Genomic DNA, 12,129 nt, shown 5'->3' with positions numbered 1-12,129 from the left:
CGTGACGCACTCATTGCATTTTTTAATTGTGTTATTTAAGTGATTTTCAGCTGACAGCTGGTTCATCACTGTACTAAATACTGCTCCCTATGACTATGAGTGTTAGTCTTTTAGAAATTTGCATTCGCTTGGAACTCTCCTCAGATGAGAAAGTTAGAAGATACGGAGAGGAAAGCACTTATCATCGGTAAGAGACGTGTGTGTGTGAAAGAAAATTTGCATATTAATAAATAACTCGCTTTAGTTGCTCCAAGATAAAATTCTCAAAATCTCCAAAATCCTAAATATTTTTTTTTTTACAAATAGGGTAGATAACCTATTCGACCTTATCACCAATTTTGGGCCTATCGAACAGAAATCATCAAATCCCAACTTAATGTTATTACGAAACACTTCCACAGGTTCTTTGTCATCGATGGGCTTTCTATCCTAAGTAACATTTAACGTTTTATGAAGCCTTGTATTCTATAAAACAACATTCATAAAACCCTGGTCAAGATAGCTTTGCATCCACCAAAACCTCATTAAGATTAGAATCTGTCCAGTTGACCCACCCTGAAGAAGGTTCTAAAGAGTGCATTATCGAGACATTTCAAGAATTACTTGCTGCAAAAAGGTTATATGACAAATGCATTGAGAACCATTTGAAATCCTTACAATAAAAGCCATTTGGCATCACTACAATAAAAGCCATTTGGCATCAATACTTGTGCCATTTGCCTTTGACGTTTACGAAGCGCACTAAAAATAAAGCATCAATCAAGATAAAAAGAGATACATAAATATCGGCCCATCTTGCCGAATTCATTGTTCAAAAATGAATCTGTCGAAAATCCTCATAAATTTCCTCATCCTCATCAAGTGTAAGAATTACTAAAATTATCGAAACTCATATTGTGGTCTATTTTTAGGTAACAGATTAAAACTAATGTGAAGTGTGCTTCGGAAGATCAAAAAAAATAAGTCCGCCTTCGGAAAACGTTGATTTTACTAATTATTTTTAATTTAGAAAACAAAATGTTATGTTAATCATTGCTCTCAGCCGAGGCAATTTGATGATTTTCGTAATTTCTATTACTGCTCATTGATGAATTGAAGAGAATAAAGTTAATTTAAAGGAAAAACATCTTGAAAAACGAAGATTGTAAAAATGCAAATGGAATAATAACAATATGGCGATAGCATAAACATTAATTTTCCATAAGCCATTTGTCAAAAAGCTCTTTTGATTTCATGAAATCGCTAACAAATGCAAAACATTTTAATGCGGCATTTATGAAGATAATGCAAATGCAAAACATTTGAATGCGACATTTATGAAGATAATTTGCAGACTGAATTGTTTTTATCTGAAGCCATTTTGCTTGATCCTATTCCGTTTAGTTTTATGACGGCATTAATTGTGGCAAAGTTGGCTGGAAAAAAATTAAACGTCAAAATTTGTTTATCTTTCGATAGTTTTGTTGTGCGGTCATTGCAACGATGTTCTACTCCATCGTTATATCAACAAGTTGCGTGACATCCATGATAAGGGCAATTCATCTATTGGAAGCAGTTACTCAGTTACAGTTACTTGGAAGCAGTTACTGAGTCTACGTAACTTGGAACAGGTGGAAGCTCAATCGTTCCCGAAAAATTTTCCTTCTTCCGGATGAATTTCCTGTCAGCAGTTTTCCGCAGTCCCAGTTTGGCACTGATGCTATTCGGATCTTCATCGCAACGTTATTTCTGGAGAAGGCTGCCATTGACAATATGCTGTTTATTCCCATCAATTCTAAGCGTATAATTTGACGGCTTCCAGTGCTTCGCAAACCGCATTCACTTCGTTCCTCTCAGTTGTTGTTGACCGATGTTGTCGGAGCTGCCCTGTCAGAAAGTTCTAGAATTGGATTGATTTTCTCTTCCGTCGACAGCATTGCTAGAATTATTACTCGATTATCCATTCGCATTTCCAAGTGACTCTGCATTTGAAGGCCCCACTCGATTATGTTTTTCTCTGTCTCTAGGTTGATCCATCTTTTTATTTTTATTTTTAAATAGTGGCAGGTTTTGTGATACACTTAATTGACACCAAAACGCATCAATATATGCTTTTTGATCCCGTTTGAAACCGAACGGTTTCATAATTGCTTTTATAATGATAAAACACCTTTAGGGAGAATTTTGTCATGACATCAATAAAACAAATACCAATTGATTTACTGAACAGTTTTTTAAATGAATAGAGTGCTGTATTAAATTCATTTTTAAAACCAGACACTTTATGATTTTGTCGTCAGACTTTAAAAGGTTTTTGAAACAGCATAACGCTGAACTACTAATCATGAATGTTTTGCGCTGTTAAATTCTGCATTTAAACTAAAAAGATTGCCTATTGCCGTTATAAAACTACAATCAATTAGAGTGAAATCCAAAAGGCTGTTAAATTGTAACTTGGGATGGACATCCAATGTGTGAAAGCTCCGAATACGATGCCTCCGAAAAGCCTGTAACGACAAGTTTGCAATGGCATAGCTTAGCCATTTCTTGATGAATTTAAAAATTGCAGTACCTCTAGAATTCCTAGCGTCTGTAGATTGTTTTGGTCTTAGAAATAATGACAATAGGGTCGTCTACTTTTTTAAAAGCGAAAAAAGTCGTTACCCCCTTTTTCAAAAAGGAGTGATTGTGGGCTTTGCAAGTGGCTTAAGATCTATAATTTAAATTAATTAGCACAAATGTTCATAATCAGCCAGAATACAGTCATGGTTCCTACATATGGATCCTGGAGATAACGGAACGGTCCTCCGGAAGATCCGGAACATTCATAAATGTGGTCAATCTATGAAACTAATCCTAGAGCGCCGCGTTTTTTTTTTTTTTTTTTTAAATTGTAACTGAGATATAAGATAGAATTTGGAGTCATGACATAAACATGAACAATCCATGAAACTGATTCTAAAGCTCCGCATTTTTTTTTCGAAAACATTTGGAACTGTGATATAAGAAAGAATTTGGGGTCGTGAAATAAACATAACCATGGGACCGTCCTCCGGAGGATCCGGAACATCCCTAAAAGTGGTCCATCCATGAAACTGTTCCTAGAGCTCCACAGTTTTTTTTTCGAAAACACGTAGATCTGTGATATAAGAAGAAATTGCGGTCGTGACATAAACATGCTCCCGAATGGCCTTGAGGTCATCCTCCGAAAAATCCAAAACATCCGTAATAGTGGTCCATCGATGAAACTGATCCTAGAGCTCCACAGGAAACACGAAAACACATGCAACTGTGATATAAGAATGAGTTTGGGGTCGTGACATAAACATGGACCTGAATGGCCATTGGACCGTCCTCCGGAAGATCCGGAGCATCCTTTAATGTGGTCAATCCATAAAACTGATACTAGAGCTCCACGGATTTTTTTTAAACACTTGGAACTGTGATATAAGAGAAAAAAAATTAGGTTGTGTCGTAAACATGGACCTGGATGGCCATTTGACCATCCTCTGGAAGATCTGGAACATCTGTAAAAGTGGTAAATTCATAAAACTGATCCTAGAACTGTGATATAAGAAATAATTTGGAGTCGTGACATAAATATGGACCAGGATGGCTATGAGACCATTTTCCGTGAGATCCGGAACATCCATAAGAGTGCTTATTCCATGAAATTGATTTTAGAGCTTCTATTTTAACGTCTTCTGAAATGTTTACATTTTTTCCTCAACCAATACATACGTGAGGGTTAGATCTTCATACCACCAGCTTGCACGAAATCAACTATATTGCTAAATGGGCATAGACACACATAGGCAGTTTCACTGGTTCATTTCAAGTTTTTTAGTTAAGCTTCAGCCATTTTGAAATCCTCAGCTCATGTTGAACACTTTGTTAAAAAAAATGTCGAGGAGTTTCATATAAACAAGATCGTTGATTGGCTGATACTCATAGCCATCCGGGTCATATTTATGTCACAACCCCATATTCATTCTTATAGCACAGTTCCTAATATTACAAAAAAAAAACTGCGGAGATCTAGGATCAGTTTTATGGATGGACCACTTTTATGGATCTTCCGGAGGACAGTCCCAAGGTCATTCGGGTCATTTTTTATGTCACGACCCCAAATTCTATCTTTTATCACAATTCCTAATGTTTTCACAAAAAAAAAAACGCGGCCGGGTGTCGACTCAAAGTCGAAAATAAAATTCCCTGACTTTCCTTGACTTTCCAGTCGGTTTTCAGAAATATTCCAGTCATCAAAACTTCGTGATGTGCTTTACCGTAGTGTAAATTAAGGTTAGTTAGCATACTCATGGCACGTACAACAGAACTTGATACTAATACAATTTTTAGAGAACATATGACCGACTACCGACTACCTATAAATACATATTATAATATAATAATGAATAACTACTGCTCATAACTAGGCTCACTATTCATTACTAAGTAATAAAAGGACTATTTAATCAATGTCACCAAGCTCTTAATTTGTGTTCATAATTTCACAACCAAATAAAAATCAACCCGTGGACGATCCTTTCTCTTAACATATAAATTATTGTAAAATAGCAGAGCAGTGATTATTCTTGCTTTGACAAACGAACCTGAGGATGCACTGCTCATGCATTAGTCAGTTTCGTACTCTCTGGAACTCCATATGACAACCGCAGACATAGCAAAATAATGTAAGTTTAATTATCATTAACATTTTATTCTCTCGGTGAGTTTACATTACAACGAGAGATTCCAAGTTGAATATTTGTTTATTTTTTGAATACTTTTAAAAATGTTTATCATTTGAGCAGAACAATTTTCTCCTGCAAACTCTCAGCTTTTTTTGGAGCATCTTGAGCTTCCGGAATCGAGAGCTTCTTTCATACGACGATCCTTGTCAGAGAAGGAATTCCAAGAACATCTAGTAAATTTTGAAAAATTCAGGAAAATCCACCGAAGTTCAATAAAAGAATGGAGATTTTAAGAGAAATTCCGGAAGCAAACTTCAGGGAAGATCAAGGAACTTCAACAGTTCAATTAACCTCAGGAAAATTGTAGAAAATTTTAATAGTTCTGTTGAATTCAGGGAAGTCCAGGGTATTTTTGAAAGTCATGCGAATTCCTGTGAAGTCCAGGATCATCGAAAAGTCAATAAAAGTTCAGGAAAATCCAGAGAGCAATAAAAGGTTGATAGAATTTAATCAAAGATTTAAATCTTCACAGAAGTTACGTGAAGTTCGGGGAAGTCCAAAAGTTTCAGGGAAATCCATGAACATCTGGAAGATTTTGGGAACTCTTGGGAAGTTTCCATCCTGATAATTTTCAATATTTTCAGCAACAATTATCTACACAGTTTCATAGGGTTTAAGAGCACTGTGGATCAACTTTCATGGATAAAAAGTGTTCTTAGTTTCCGAATGATTGAAAACTACAAGGGACAGCCCTATGGGGTTGTACACAATGGTTGCGTAGGATTACATGGTCTTATATATTAAATGTAATTTGTTAGCTGCAGCAGGAGCTTGTGTTTTGTGCAGGAAAAGGAATTTGAGCGGGGTTCTCTCTGTTTATACTCTTTTGTATGACGCGCTTGGCATAGATGGCTCACATGGCTGATCAGCGGTTGTGGGCACCCTAGATAGCTGTCTGCTTGCGGGAAGCCTTTCGTTGTGTACTGGAGATCACCACCACTCACCACGCGGTGATTGTATAAACACTGTTTGGTGAAACCCGATGGAATTGAACTTTGAAATCTGTGCTAGGCAAATCACTTTTCGCAGGCAATCGGTGAAAATTTTAGTTATCATAGCAACAGTTGCAATTTTCAAAAGTGACATTTTGAGAAATTATAAAGTCGTGAATTTAACAGATGCGTAGGAATATTTCTGATCGATTGGTGATAAAATGTTTGAAATTGGTCGAGGGGCAGCTGAGTTATTAACGTTCAAAATCTTTCATAACTTTGTTACATGTTCCATTTTCGGATTTCTTAAAGTGTACCCCCATATAGAAATCACAGACGGAGTCCTACGTCAAAAATCAGATCATTTGATCTACTAAATGGGTCAAGAATGAGATGATGTCCTAGCAGTGATTAATATCCCACATATTGACCGAGTACGTCTTCCGACATTGAATTGTTTTCTAAATGATATATTATAGACCTATGAACCCAGATGGATATCTTTAGATAGTGGTATCATTACACTGGGCTTCGCTGATTTTTGTGATTGAGCTCCACAATATTTTGTATAGACTTCGTCATATGATTATAACTCTAAATTTACCAGATATCAAATCTTTAAAAGATTTCATATTTAACAAAAAGCAACTCTGCCGAAGAAAACATACAACTGCCTTCGTCTGTACCAACTACCAACTGGATCTACTTTTCACGCTTCTATGCCGTCAACAAATTCCGACAGCCAATTCAGTAGCGACCACAACACTCGACAGCACCCATCCGCCCTTTCCAGACCCTCCCTTAATCCACTAGCACATCACCAACCACCTTACAGATTCGTCTCCGTCCTGTGCGGATTAATCGGGTACTTGTTCATGTGAAATTGTGACGACGTCTGCTGAACTGCTGTCCCGGGGAAGCTTCCCTTCACGCCACCCTCACTGCTTCTGCCATTAGCGGATACGTTCTTCTTTCCTGGTTCATCAACCACCACCGATTGCAGCTGCTGGTGCTGCTGCGGTTCGTTTATTCCGGACGTGTTGGACGACGAAAGCCGTCGCGATATGGACGACCACTCGTTTTGCTTCAACAGAAACTGCTTCACATTGTACTCCATCTGCGCTATATCCACACTGCTGCTATCGTCCAGATCGCAGCCCTGGTTCGGCCGTAACGGGTGTTCCGGAAGCATTTTCAACTCTTCAATCTGGCGGGAACATTCCAACAGCGAAAGCTTGCTGCCCCTGGTGGTTGTGCCTCCACTGCCGTAGATAGCTCTATTGCTGATGTTTCCATGATACGCACTGTGATTGTTGCTGTTAAAGTCTAGCTGGGCCTTAAGACTAGCGTGGCCAAATGTTCGCATAACGGATCCATTGTTGTTGTTGGCTTGAGCAAATGTATTGTTGTTGTTGTTGTTACTGCTGACGATGTGGTTATTGTTGAACGAGTTACTATTGCTAAGGACATTATCGCTAAGTATTGGTTGTGCCGTGGCATTGTTACTATTACTACGACTTATTTTCATATCACTAGCTACCAGTTTTGTGTCGCTATTACTGTTTCCTTTGGGATCAAGCGTCGCAATGCCATTGCTAGGTGCATTGTTATTGTTGATGCTATCGACTAGGGTGAGCGGAGTGGTTGAAGCCAGCGCTAGGTTCTCGTTATCCGACTCGATGTTGCTTAAGTTCTCCGGGTGGCCAATCTTGGAGTTGTTCTGTACCCATTCCGCCACTCGAGACAACTGCTGCCTTCTGAGCATGGCACTTTCCTGAATATCTATCTCGCTGGATATTGAGCTTGATTGCGTGCAGGATTTCTTCGAATTCAAATCGATGCCGTCCAGTTTGTTCACACTGATATCGGGTCTCAGTTTGGTGGGGGCAATGGTGGAGATGATCTTTGTGTTCAACAGTAGATTGCTGACTTCTTCTCCGATCGTACATAGGCGATCAGAAGAGTTTGGCGACGTAGTTGTGCTCATGTTACACACGTCTTTTGATGAGCTATCCTGATGGGATGTGTCCGCACCTTGATTACCACCGGAACCATGACCACTGCTCAGCACTCCACTACCCGAGCCATTGGCAATCATTGAAGTCTGCTTGCTACCATTGCTACTACTATTATTTACACTAGTGCTTGCAGTCGGAAGGCTTGTCGTTTTTATGGCACCATTCAGTCCTATCGACGGATCATCATCTAGTAACAGTTCCTCGTCCAGAAATTTGGATCGTCTGGTGTAGATCACAGGTCCCGTTGATGATTTGGTATCAAGTAGATCATCAACGACGTCGTCTTGCATACTGTCCAGTAGAATATTACTAGATCCGTTTTGAATCCGGAGAGCGCAAATCCGTGGTCCGGACATCTTTGGATTTTCAGCCTAAAAAAAATGAAAGAATCAATCATCCATCGTATCGGATATATGTCATGCCGTGCCTTACCTTGATAGTTTTGATGAGGTTCCTATTGAAACTCTCAAATATCTTCGCCCCATCCCGTTCAGGATCTCGGCTACTGGTTCTACTCCACAGACTGTTTGTGCTGCCAACCGCATGGTACAGTCCACTACCAACGCTTCCACTTGCCATCTTATTCTGGCTACTTACACTTCCAAATCCTCCCCCAACGCCGGACTTGGGCGTCTGCAGTGCAAGACTTCCGCTCATCTGATCCATGTCCTTAATAATGTACGATGGAGATTCACCGGTGAACTTGTTCCCCCCAGCTAGAGGTGCTTGAGATTTCGGTTTAATTATGTCCAGGTGCTTCTTGCTTTGATTTAGGTGAGGCAATTTTCCTCCATTGCCGCTGGAGTAGCTACTGCTTTTGGCCAATCCAACTCCCGTCTGCACTGGAGGATCCGAGTTGGGCGATGTACTGTTATAGTTGTTAGTTCTTTCACTTATTCGGTGATGACCTAGAATGGGATTCACCATCAGGTCATCCTTCTTCGCGGGTGGAAGCGCCAACTGACCACTACTTCCCCCGTTGTTGGGCGAGGTCTTGTCCGGCGTCGTCAAGTAGTCGGACACACTACTCTTCGTCTCCGATATGACGCTATCGCTCGATTTGATCAACTTCATGATATAAGGACTATTGTTGTGGGACGGCGAGTTCAAATTATTGTTACACCTTAAGCACAGCGAATTGTTTGTCTCTCCCTTGATGATGGTCTGCGTTCCGATGCTGTAGTACTTCTGTCCATCACCCAGTAAATCAGCCAAGATTAGTGACCCACTCGTAAAGTTGGCGTTCCTTGGGCAGACACAGGTCTCGCAATGCTTCACGCAGGAATTAAGCAAAGCCTCACTCGATTTCAGTTCGTCTTCGAGAAACTTTGCCATCACGGCCGGTGACACGACATTGTGGTCATTGCGATTGCCTCTGCTACTTCCGAGCAGACTGTCACCGCTATTTATATGACCTAGGGACAGCAGATCCTGGTGCGAGGGAAGTTTTGCTCCGGCTACTCCCACACCACCGCTGATGACCCCACCTCCTCCTCCACCTCCTCCGCCACCCTCCTGCGAAGAGGAGGACTGGTTCGCATCTGTTGGCGATTATTATTGGATGACCGGAGAAAATGTGGCACAGGAAAACCAACCACATGTGGCGAGAAAAGTTGGGGCGGTTATGTATTTTCGTTGTCCCGTTTGCAGTTGGCAGGGCATAGCGTCCATCCATCCGGGTGGATAATGAGGCGAGATGAAAAGGGAAAAGCAGAAAATATCGATTAGTGGATTGCCTCTTGCGGTGTCGATGTTAATGATGATTTTTAGGATTAGTGCTAAATTATTGTATTAGGAGGCATCAAGTATGATATGTTGGTAGGATAAAGCATGCTGAAGAGAAGGAATATTATTATTTTAGCTAATTTTCTACGATCATGCAGCTAAATACGACGCTGTTAAAGCTTGTGCCCATCAGCACAGCGAGAGTATGAAATGTGTAGAAGTTAAGAAGAATGACTGTACCAAGAGTTAAAATTCCTTTAATGAAATTGAGATATAGCACGTCGGTATATGGAGATTTGACTGCAGCCACTTTAACCAATTTTGTAGTCCTTTGTAACTTGTCCCGGCATGAGATTCAAACCCAAGACTTTCAGCGTGAGATGTTATTTATGCTTTGATGTCAACGTATTCTGAAAATTGATATTTCATAAAGCAGGTTTACTAAAACCATGAAATTTTTCACTGATTTGAAATACTTATAACCATTATAACCTGATTTGAAAAAATATACCAAAATATTAATAGATTAAATCAACATACTTTTATCTATTACTTTTAACGGAAAAATACAACAGTAAGATTCCAAGTTTTGGTATATGATGGAAAATATTTGTGTTCCGTAATAAGAAATAATGTTTCATCCGATTTCGATTTAAAAAAAACCCAATTTGTCAATATCTATTTTTTGTAACGTAAGCAAATGTTATGTCTCGTTTGAGCTTAGTAAAAACATTTTTTTCGAGCACCTTCCTCCTAAATGCGTGACTTAATTTATGGATGGCCCCCAGTCAATTTGTTTTCTGAATATTTTCGTAAAAAACCTACATGAGATGATTGTCTAGTCGTAATGCATTTGGGGAAACAAACTTTTTTCGAAAAATTGACAAACATACAAATTACAACATCGTTAAAAAAAACATCAAACGACCACGTTACAGAATCTGTTTATGCGGCGTACCATAGCAAAGTCAGAAGAAAATTCTCCACTCACAAGCGACGAACTAGTGATCCTCGTGACTGAGGTGATCATAATCTTGCGCACCACCAAGACACTACCTGAACAGCTTCGTGCAGTTATGACCCTCTTGCAAAGGTATGGACCGTGAAGTCATCAAAATAGCCAACTGGAACGCTTGCTCGCTCAAGAGCAAAATAATTGAGTTCGTTGATTTCCTCAATGAACATAGCATAGACATCGCTGTCATCACCGAAACACACCTGAAGCCGGGGATAAATGTTCACTTCTTCGATTTTCGGCTCGTAAGGCTAGACCGGACCAGCTCCTGCGGAGGAGGAGTGGCTATCGCATTGAGGAGAAATATTGGCTGTCGACTACTACCGAGTTTCCAGCTGAAGATGATCGAAGCGGTGGATGTGGAAGTCTCCACTCCTGTCGGCCCTATTACTATCATTGCGGCCTACTGTCCCAAACAAGTCACCATCAGGGCTGGGTCGGCAGCAGACCTGCGGAGAGACATCATCAAACAAACTCGACGCCGTGAAAAGTACATCATCGCTGGCGACCTGAACGCCAAACACCAGGCTTGGAGCAACAGTCGACGCAATCCTGAACGATGACCTGCAAGAGGCAAATTACACCTTAATAGCGCTGAACTCTCCCACCCGCTTGAGCCGGTCAGGCGTTCACTCCACCATAACATCTCACAACCTGTGACCCACCAGGAGCTGAGTTCGGACCACTATCCGGTGGTGGCCAATGTGGCCAATCCGTCAACCGATTCCAAGCTTCCCGACGACGCAACTACCATCGCGTCAGCTGGGATCAGTTCCAACACTGTGTCGATTCCACTGTCGACTACGCCCAACTAACAATTTTCACAATGTAAACGCTTTACTCATTTCATTTATACAGTCTCAAGCTGTATTCAAACGTTGTACGATATGAGGAAACCTTTACTCAACAAATCTGTTACAAGCAAATCTGGCGAACTTAGTCAGCTACTTATGGCTATTGGAACGGTCGAGAGAAGCTCTTATTGCATATCCATTAACGCTTCTATACAGCTGTTATCCTGCTGTTTAGTTGTGTGTGAACTTGAAAGGCGCTTATTCAACCTCTTCCCGGTTGTACAATAATCACTACACAGCTTTCTCTTGAAGCCGGGTTAAATACTGTTTACGCTTTTTTATGAAGGAATTTATTGAGTTTAATTTGCTGTGAATCAAATTAATCGGAATTAATTTACAAATCATCACCAAATTATTTACCCTGCACCGGAACCTGGAATCGAACTCGAGACGACCTCATTGGCAAACCTTGACAATTCCAACTGTGCTACGCCAACACTTTGAACTTATGTAAACAAATCAACATTCTCTTCTACAACAAAATCACTGAGTAGAGGCTGTATAATAGTGCACATGAATCACTTTTCTCGACTAGTTATAAAAGAGCAGAGTAAAAGTTGTAAAACTGCACACGTCTAAAAATAAACCTAGTTGACTGTGAAAATGCTTCCGAAGTTGCTCTAACACAGTTTATAAGCTGAGTTGTTGAAAAAGCACTTTTGATGTTTATTTTATTCAGCAAGAGTGGTTGGTTGTGTAGAAGCCATCAAATGAGTAACATATTCACTTTGTTAGCTTTGTTTTGCCGCTACAAGTTGAAAGTTGATTAAAAGTGACATTAGCGTTTATTGGCTGATGTTATTCAGTGCGACTGACAAATTGAATAATGGTTGTGAGAAAGTTGAGTAAACG

At 40.1% G+C, this 12,129-nt stretch overlaps 1 protein-coding gene across 4 annotated transcripts in view; it reads right to left on the bottom strand.

Annotated features, from left to right (window-relative positions):
• Positions 1 to 4,892: 4,892 nt before the first annotated feature.
• LOC135710951 (tight junction-associated protein 1) overlaps positions 4,893 to 12,129 on the bottom strand; it is a 136,782-nt gene continuing 129,545 nt past the window's right edge. For all 4 annotated transcript variants that reach the window (XM_065233676.1, XM_065233674.1, XM_065233675.1 and 1 more), the window contains exons 5-6: positions 8,116 to 9,224; positions 4,893 to 8,054 (exon numbers count right to left, since the gene is read on the bottom strand). In XM_065233676.1, the coding sequence (XP_065089748.1) occupies positions 6,495 to 8,054; positions 8,116 to 9,224 (2,669 nt within the window). In that variant the 3' untranslated portion in view covers positions 4,893 to 6,494. The remainder of the gene's footprint in view (positions 8,055 to 8,115; positions 9,225 to 12,129) is intronic.

Source organism: Ochlerotatus camptorhynchus, unplaced genomic scaffold, assembly GCF_037179485.1.
Source record: "Ochlerotatus camptorhynchus isolate MF236.1 unplaced genomic scaffold, CSIRO-AGI_Acam_v1.1 ptg000408l, whole genome shotgun sequence".
Classification (NCBI taxonomy): Eukaryota; Metazoa; Arthropoda; class Insecta; order Diptera; family Culicidae; genus Ochlerotatus; species Ochlerotatus camptorhynchus.
This window is presented reverse-complemented; position numbering and strand designations above follow the sequence as displayed.